We start from the raw sequence: 8,572 nt of genomic DNA, 5'->3' as shown, positions 1-8,572 counted from the left end.
TTAAAATTTATTATGAATTTCAAGATGGCAAGAGCAGAACGTGACAGCTGTGGGACTGCCACTTCATATCCGTGATCATCACCCTGATATGATAAAAATGAAAACGCTTTGGGACACACTATAAATGCAGCATTGACAGCGGCGGTCATTAGACAGAGGGCTGATTAGCCACATACCAGAGCGTCCAGAGGATGGCGCTGTTGGATTTCATTCTCTGGCTGGGGCTGAACAAGTTTTGGAGGGTCAGGTGGAAAGAAGAACCCAGTGAAAAAGAAGCCAGAGGGCATTTCTCGGGATCTCCTTGCAAGTTCTGTCCCAGCACATCTGTTCAAGTCAGTTTGTCCTGAGCCACAACCCACGTCAGCCCTCCAGGGAGTGACTGAGGCCAGAGGCTCTTGGGCCTTGCTCCCAGAGGACTTGGTGCTACAAGAGACTCAAGGCAAGACGTCCGTAGGGCCCCACACCAGGCCAGTGGCAACCAGGATATAAAAGCACTGTAGTGTCCCTTAGAGCCAAGAAGGTCAGAACTGGAGCATCAAGAGAGGGGCCAGAGTGGGGGACACTAGAGCCGGGCCTTCACGGAAGATGAACTTGGGCACATGAGGGCTGAGAACAAGGAGTGGCCTTGAGGGTAGCTGACTGGATCTGGTGTCTGAGCAGGGATGTTGAGGGAGCAGAGGCTGGAAGCGTTGTGCAGGCCCCAGGACACTGGGCAGACAGGACTTACAGCCAGATGTGTCTCTTTGCCAGAGCCCAGCCTCCCACCCCTGACGTGTGCGGAGGTCAAGGAAGGCATGGGGCTGACTGCTGTGGTCCACTTGCAAACATCCACCTCACCCCGGCTCACACCCGAGCCCATATACCCACACAGGGCTCTGTTTTTTTTTTCTTTTATCATTTTTTTTTTTTTGGCCATACTGCAAGGCAGGTGAGATCTTACCCTGACCAGGGATCGAGCCCAGCACCCCCTGCAGTGGGAGAGCAAAGTCTGAACCACTGGACGGCCATGGAAGTTCCCACACACGGGCTCTTACATAGACACGTCCACTCCCCCCAGCCTGCAGGGACGCCGCCCGCACGTATCCACCCTTCTCTGCTCCTCCCTTCCACCTCCCCCAAGGGAAAGAAGGGCCTGCAGGGAGGGGTGGGTGAGTAGGTGTGGGTCTAGGGGATCATCAGGCCCACGTCTCACACTCAAGAAAGGTCACAGATTAGACATTTGACTTTATTTCCAAGTGAAACTTTGATGCAGGCACAGAAATACACCACCGAGACTAAGAGATGCCTGTTATCCATCCTTACTATTAAGCAACATTGTCGTACCGGGAATTAGTGTTTTCTGTAACTCCAGTAATTAAACAACAATGTTTTATTGTATGTTTGTGTTAAAACTGTTCATTGGTTCCATGTAAACATTTAACACAAACCATTTAAAAAAATATTCTGGGAACTTCAACCAGAGGGCGTGGCCCAGGTCTCTCCAGGCCTCATAGGCTCTGCTCTGGCCAGCGGTCAGAAGGGCCATGGAGTGGAATCTTCACCACTTCCAGACTCTTCCTACTCCACCCCATTCCATGTGTGACCTTGAGAGTCAGAGGTCCTCTCTTGGGGTCAGTGGGGTCGGGGTCTGGTACCAAGGCCCAAGCCCAGGACTGAGGCTGGACGCACGTGAACCTCAAAAAGCCGGCAAGTGCAGCCAGAGCCAAATGTGGCCAATAAGGACCTGAGTTCGGCAGTGGCCGGGAGCCCTCACACAGGAAGACTGGACATTGCAAATACCAAAGCAAGAGTGCACTGACTCCAACAAATTCAAATCCAGGTCTTGTCGTCCATGGAGTCCTTGAGGGAGGGGAGCGCACAGGTGTGTGATGCTGGTGAGCTAGTTATGCCAAGTAACTGCAGAGACACAGGCCATGGGCCGCCCCATCCCTCAGGGTAAACTGTGTCCCCAGTCCCAAACCATCTTGCAGTTTGAATCCATGGCAGCGGGTGACGCTGTATGAACTGCTGGTCACATAAACTCTTATGCCAGTGGGTCAAAGTACCTCCGGCCACAGTGCATACTGCAGCCTGAGGGCTTCCGTCCTCCACTCTCTCCATGCTGCAGTTGGTTTAGAGGACAGCTTTCAGTGACTCAGGGGTCATCTTAAAAAGCACTTGGACACTGATCAGCACAGGCGTGGAGCAGTCCGAACATGCCCTGGATGTGACGAGCAGCCCAGTCATCTTGCTGGGTCCTGGCCGGGCTCAGTCCAGTTTGCCCCACACTCCCCACCTCCCAAAGTCTAATTGTCTTCAGCTACCAGGTGACCTGCTAAACCACAGCAGGGGTGGGTACGTGGGGAGGTCCTGGGCTTTGGTAATCGACAGACCTATGGAAACCCCTGGGTTGGAATCACGCCATTGACGGTTGCTACTTGAACTGCCAGAGTTTCGGCTTCTGCACGTGTGACTCGGGAGTCACGACGCCCATCTCACGGGCTGTGGGGATGACAAGGAGTGGGTGTGGCGCACACAGCCTGTTCTTTGCCCCTTTACTCCCTGAGGTTACTGGAATAAACCCCATCCCTCTCGCCTCCTTTAATTTCCGTTAATCTCTGCGCATCTCCCATCTATACTCATTTTTCTTCAGTGTTCTGCGGACTCTGGATTACTTTTTCTCTTGTCCCCTTTTCTTCATCTCCCCTTCTACCTCAGGAGTTCCTCTTCTCCCCAAACCCCCACTTCCCATTGGCATCCCCTCCCTTGCAGTTCAACCCAGTGGTGTGTGCTTGGGATGGGCCATGAGAGAGAGAGAGAGCAGGTCTTTACCTTGAGGACCTGGCGGATCCCCTTCCTTCTTCAGGCTGGCACGTGGGTGGACTTAGTCCCTGTCATGCCCATGGGGACACAGGACCTCAGTAGGAGCCCCCTTCATCCTGCCTCCCCCACCCATGGGCCGACACTACCTGCATCCACATTCTGCCACGCTCATGCCTTCATAGTGGTACTTGAGGGTGGGGACCCCCATGTCATCCTTGTAGAGGATGGAGATGGGGCTCAGTTTGGTGGGCACGCAGCAGGCCTTGCCCACCTTCATGGGGAACTTGAGATGCACCAGGGTCTGCACTATGGCGTGTTTCGTCGGGGTCACGTCATCAGCCAGGGGGAAGAAGCAGCCACCTTTACATTCAAAGGCATCGTACTCCTTGGGCGCAATGATCCAGCTGTCCCAGCCGATGTCCTCGAAGTTCACCCGCAGGGAGGTCTTCTGACAGTGGTTGTTGGCCCCAGCACTTCTCTTCCGTCTAGCCAAAGACGAGCTCACGGCTGTGTGGCTTTGCACATCCTCCTTCTCCTCGTCCTTGTTCTCCCCTGCCTCCACCAGGCCATTCTTGGACAACTTCTTGAGCACACTCTCCTGCTCATGGCCGATCATCTCCCTCAGCTCCAGCCTGGTCTCCTTGGTCCCATTGCTGCGGTCGTTGGAGAAGACGACAAAAAAGGGCAGATTTTTGGAGCCTGGAGGGACACTGATATCCAGCTTGTCACAGCCCTTCCTGTGACTCTCTACTGTCACTTCCAATTTATTTTTGCTTTTGTTGGAGTCTGCCCGGATCCACCGCTTCACGGCACTGGACACCTCAAAGGTCTCCCAGCCCTCTTCCCGGATGTCCTTGGACACCAGGAAGGTCTTGGTACCCCCAGAAGCATCCCAGGCATCGGCTCCATCCAGAACATCATAAATGATCATGTTTCCTTTCAGCTCATGAGAGGAGTCCACGTGACTTTGACAGGAGAGGTAGAGTCGGAGCTCGGCCCTCGTGATCTGCTCATGCCTGGGAATGGAGATGTTGAAGAGCAAGATGTGTTTCTGGAAAGGGAAGTCTTCTGTGGTGGCTATAGAGACGGCATCTGAAATGCAAATACATGGTGACAGTCATCTGCTGGGAGGGTCTGTTTCCATGACACCAAACCTGAGACTCATGGTTTAGATGAAAGGGCATCCGGCATACCATTGTCTATCTCTATCAAGTCTCTATTTGGTTTCACTTAAGCCCGTAATGTAGAAGGGCATTTTAAAAGGTACATTTGGCATCTTCCAAAGAAAAACACAGGCAGGAGATGCCTGCATTGAAATTGACGGCTCCAGCTATTTACTGAGCATCTACTATGTGCCCAGCTTTGCACTAGAGGGGATTGCATATTACATTTCACTTTTCTCTTCACACTGACCCCAGGAGGACCTAATTATTAGTCCACTTTTACAGATGTGGAGACTGGGATTTAGGGTGTTTAACTGCCAAAGGATCTTTACATTCTGTAAAGAAGCTCCCTTAAAAAGAAAAAAAGAACCAAATAAAACAGAAAAGCACACTGTCAGCCTCAGAGTGCAGATCCTGAGCGTGTGATTTTAAAGGAAAGATCATGGGAGGGGATGGTGAAATTCCAACATTGCAACAGTGTTAAAAATCTCAGCATCTAAATGGTGTAAAAATCATTTGGAATTGTAATTTCTGAGCAAAATGAAAGTGGGTGACTTTTTTTTAATGTTTGAAGAAAAAAATCTGTGAATCTCAACGGCTTGGTCATGTTAAGCCCACGTGGGGCCTGCCTTTTAGCCACACAACTGTCTCCCTTTCCCACTCTTCTGGCTGATACCCGGCCATTAGCACATCTCTATTATACCGTGGCCTGCTCACAAAGAGGGAAGAGAAGTTGTGTCTTCTGAGCACCTACTATGTGCCAACATGAGGGGAGACTGTGTGGTGTCGTGAAACCCAGTGAGGTCTGACAGACTGAAGTGCGAATCCTGACTCTCCCTCTTCTAGGCTTGGGACCTTGGAGAAGTCCTGAATCTCTCTGGGCCTTAGTTTCTTCATCTGTAGAATGGGACTCATCCTACTGACCTTCCAGGGTTGGTGTGAGGCTTCAACAAGAAGGCACTTGGAACTTACCCAACACTGTCCCTGGTTCACAGCAGCTGCTCAATCAGTATTTCTGTGTCCTCCCCAGACTGTCTTCCCTACTTGTGCACAACTCCCACCGCCGACCCCCCCCCGCCACTGCCCACCCCCAGGCATGTGGCCTCTCACACAGCTCTCTGTGAGCAGTGCATTAACCACCCGCTGTGCTCTTACTGTGGCACGCCTAGAAAATGGCCATGGGACCACAACAGACATTTAGAGAACAAGTACCCTCCCCTCACTGAGCTGTGCTCAGGCCGTCTGTGAAGGGAAGCATAATCGTCTCCACAGCAGAGCTGGGATCAGATCAAAGCACTTGTTTCCAGGGCATGGACAATGATGGGGGCAATGGGGAGGGGTCACAGAGATGGTTCCAAATGCTGGACTCCTGGGCTACAGGATTTGGTGATTAGGTCCAGCCAAAAAAGCCTGGCCTTTCCTTAAAGCAGAGGTTACAGACACACCCCATGGGCAGAGTGAGATGCTGGCAGTATCTGTATGACCCGCGAACCACATTAAAAAAAAAAAAAAATTAGGCCCCGGAGACAATTTTTTAAAAATTAAGCCAATGTTTTAGAAATCAGGCAAGTTCACATAAAATCCAGAATTTTCTTCTTCTTTTGGGCCATCAGAAAATACAGCCTTGGGACTTCCCTGGTGGTGCAGGGGTTAAGAATCTGCCTGTCAATGCAGGGGACATGGATTCAATCTCTGGTCCGTGAAGATCCCCCATGCCCCGGAGCAACTAAGCCCATGCGCCACCAACTACTGAGCCTGCCCTTCAGAGTTCGTGAGCCATAACTACTGAGCCCACATGCCACAACTACCGAAGCCCTCATGTCTAGAACTCCGCAACAAGAGAAGCCACCGCAATGAGAAGCCCGCCACCACAATGAAGAGTAGCCCCCACTCGCTGCAACTAGAGAAAAAAGTCTGCATGCAGTAATGAAGACCCAACACAGCAAATAAATAAATAAATAAATAAATAAACTCTTTAAAAAAAATCCAGCCTTGTTGGGCATGCAGCATGACCATAAAATCCTTTAGCTAGGACATAGCCTGTTAAGAGTCTGCAGGTCTCAAGCCCAGGAGGCAAGAAGCTCTAAGTGCCTGGCTGGTTAGACAGAGGCTGCAGCCACAGGAAAAACCTGAGCTGTGCAGACAGGTAGGCCTGGGTCAGAATCCAGCTGCTTAACTAATATGTGAACTGGGCAAGTTCCTGCAGCGTCTGCAAGCATTGGCTTCCCTTCTCACAAGACCATGTCACCTATATTGTGTGGATTAGTGAACATAAACCTTAAGTTGACATTCATTGTCTTCTATTCCTCCTAAATCAGGGAAATTATATTTAAAAAATAATTACGTAGTCCTTCAATGCTTCTCTCTTGGAGGAATTTATCTGAATTTTAAACACTTTTTGATGAGAGGGAAATAGACACTCTTTCAGTGTTTAAAAATATACCAGTTAGCTGGAGGCTAAATAAGTTGTCTGTGTCTAAGTAGGAAGGGTACGGTACGGGAAGGAGGAGGTAGGGAAGGGATGGAAGGAAGGGAACTGACATTCATTCCTTCAGCACCTACTATGTTAAATGTGGCTCTGGGCCCAGGGAGGGAGAATCTTCTAGAGCAGAGCTGTCCAGTAGAACTTTCTGCAATGATGGAACTCTTCCATAATCTCCTCTGTCCTATAGGGTAGCCATAGCCGTGCATGATTGCTGAGCACTTACATCCAAGCTAGTGAAACTAAATCATTCAATTATTAATTTTATTTCATATAAATTAATTTAAATTGAAATGTAAAGAGTTCCATGTGTCCAGTGGCCGCCATATTGGCAGCACAGCCTTGGACCACTGAGTCCCCCACTCCCACCCAGGGCGCACCAGTGGGTGGAGGCTACTCTACCTTCCACGCTGAAGCTGCGCACGATGTTGGATGCTGGGGTGGAGGTCTTGTCATTGGTGTATCTGTTGTACAGGTCGATCATGTACTGCGGCGGCTCCACTCGAGTTTTGTCCTGAGAAGGGACCCCGCTCAGGTTGAGGCTGCGCAGGAAATCCACCTTCATGTTCTCCAGGAACATCTTCAGGTCGAAGGTGTCCCCGTCCCGCTCGCCTCCGGGCCCCCCTAGGAGGCGGTGAGTATCTCCCCCAGCCAACACCCGCCCCCGGCTCTCCAGTGGCTTCCCCAGCGCGGAGCAGACCAGCAGGGAGAGCACAGGCAGGGCCACCCAGAGCGCCCCGCGGCACATCTTGGGATGCTCTCGCCCTATTCCGGAGACTGCAGCAGCCGCGGTGTGTTAGCGGGTGCGGGGAGGAGCCCGGAAGGAGCCGGCCCGCATTGTCCTGCCCACCACTCTGCACAGCGCACCCAGGCCAGTTCTCAGGCTCTCGCCCGCCTGCCGTCCACGAAGTGCCCTCCACTTGTTCTTATCTGGCCCTTGATGCTGTGCTCAGGCCTCTTATCTAAGGGAGCTCTCTGTTAATGAAGGCTCTATAAACATCTGACAAACACACAGGGCTTGTGGGAAGGACATGGCCTGCTGCAAAGAATCTGAATTTCTCCGTGGGGTTATCGCCCCCTAATTAGGATTCTTTCTCATTTCCTTGCCAGCTCTGTTCAGAAGAATCTTGAGACAGAGAGACATATGCTCCATCTCCTGGGCGGTGGAAACAAAGAATCCAGGAAACAAGACCAAAACGTCCTCCAAATATAGGAACAACAGCACAAAACTCCCAGAAGCCTTCTGGCTATCCACTGGGGCCAGGGTGAGTGGTGGCGTGGGGGCTGTATCAGGGTTAGTAAGAAACCCGGTTCCTGTGGAGCTGGGACGTGCATTTGTGGCTCACGCACTCTGTGCCTTGGTTTCTCATCTGTCAAGCGAGTTCCTGAGCCTTTAGAGATCACGGGTGAAGATGGCACATGTAACTCAGTGAGGTGGTGGAGACTTTGGAGTCCGACCAGATGCGGGTTCAGATCCCATCTCCCTCACTTATTCCTCACACGTATGACCTGGAACAAGTCACTTCACCTCTCTGAGCCTTGGGTTCAGAGGAGAGTTGTGAGGATTTGAGGTGATGATGTGCTAACCACCACAGTAGTCGCCGTAAGCCCCGGTCCGTTGGGTGCCTGCGTCACGGCTGCCACTTCTCCACCCCGGGTCTCACTGAGCTGTGGAGGAAGCCCTGCAACTCCCCGGCCTGCTCTCTAAAAACACCACTTACACACCGAGTCCTGCTGGCCCTGGGGCCCCAGAAGAGCTCTGTCACTGGTCTGGGGCAGGGGATGTGGTCTTGGCTCACGTCAGCTGGGCGGCTGCCTGGGCCACACTTAGTCAGGAGAACCATGTAATCTGGGAGACAAAGGAGCGGGGAAGCTCTGAGGCCAGGACATGCCCAAGAGATGTTCCCCTTGCCTGAGGAAGCTGAGATGCTGTGGCCCAGCCCGGCCCTGCGAGGCCCCAGGGTCTGTGTTATTTTAAGAGTGGCGTGCCCACACTTAGATCTGTCCATTTCCAACACGTGTGGGTTTGACCACAGCAAAGAATGAGCATAAAAATATTCTGGGAGTCTACTCTGAGGAGGATTTGAATATGAAGTTTTTCCAAGCTGGCGGGGCTTCTGGGGAG

The 8,572-nt window shown here is 51.8% G+C and overlaps 1 protein-coding gene across 1 annotated transcript; it reads right to left on the bottom strand.

Annotated features, from left to right (window-relative positions):
* Positions 1–1,289: 1,289 nt before the first annotated feature.
* GDF2 (growth differentiation factor 2) lies at positions 1,290–7,257 on the bottom strand. The gene is made up of 2 exons (XM_057736279.1): positions 6,850–7,257; positions 1,290–3,894 (listed from the first exon to the last, which is right to left on the bottom strand). Exons 1-2 carry the CDS (start codon positions 7,193–7,195, stop codon positions 2,945–2,947), a joined length of 1,296 nt encoding a protein of 431 aa, XP_057592262.1. The 5' UTR covers positions 7,196–7,257; the 3' UTR covers positions 1,290–2,944.
* Between the last annotated feature and the right edge of the window lie 1,315 nt (positions 7,258–8,572).

This window comes from Hippopotamus amphibius, chromosome 5 (assembly GCF_030028045.1).
Source record: "Hippopotamus amphibius kiboko isolate mHipAmp2 chromosome 5, mHipAmp2.hap2, whole genome shotgun sequence".
NCBI classification, from domain to species: domain Eukaryota; kingdom Metazoa; phylum Chordata; class Mammalia; order Artiodactyla; family Hippopotamidae; genus Hippopotamus; species Hippopotamus amphibius.
The sequence above is the reverse complement of the archived record's forward strand: the minus strand, read 5'-3'. Positions and strand labels throughout refer to the sequence as shown.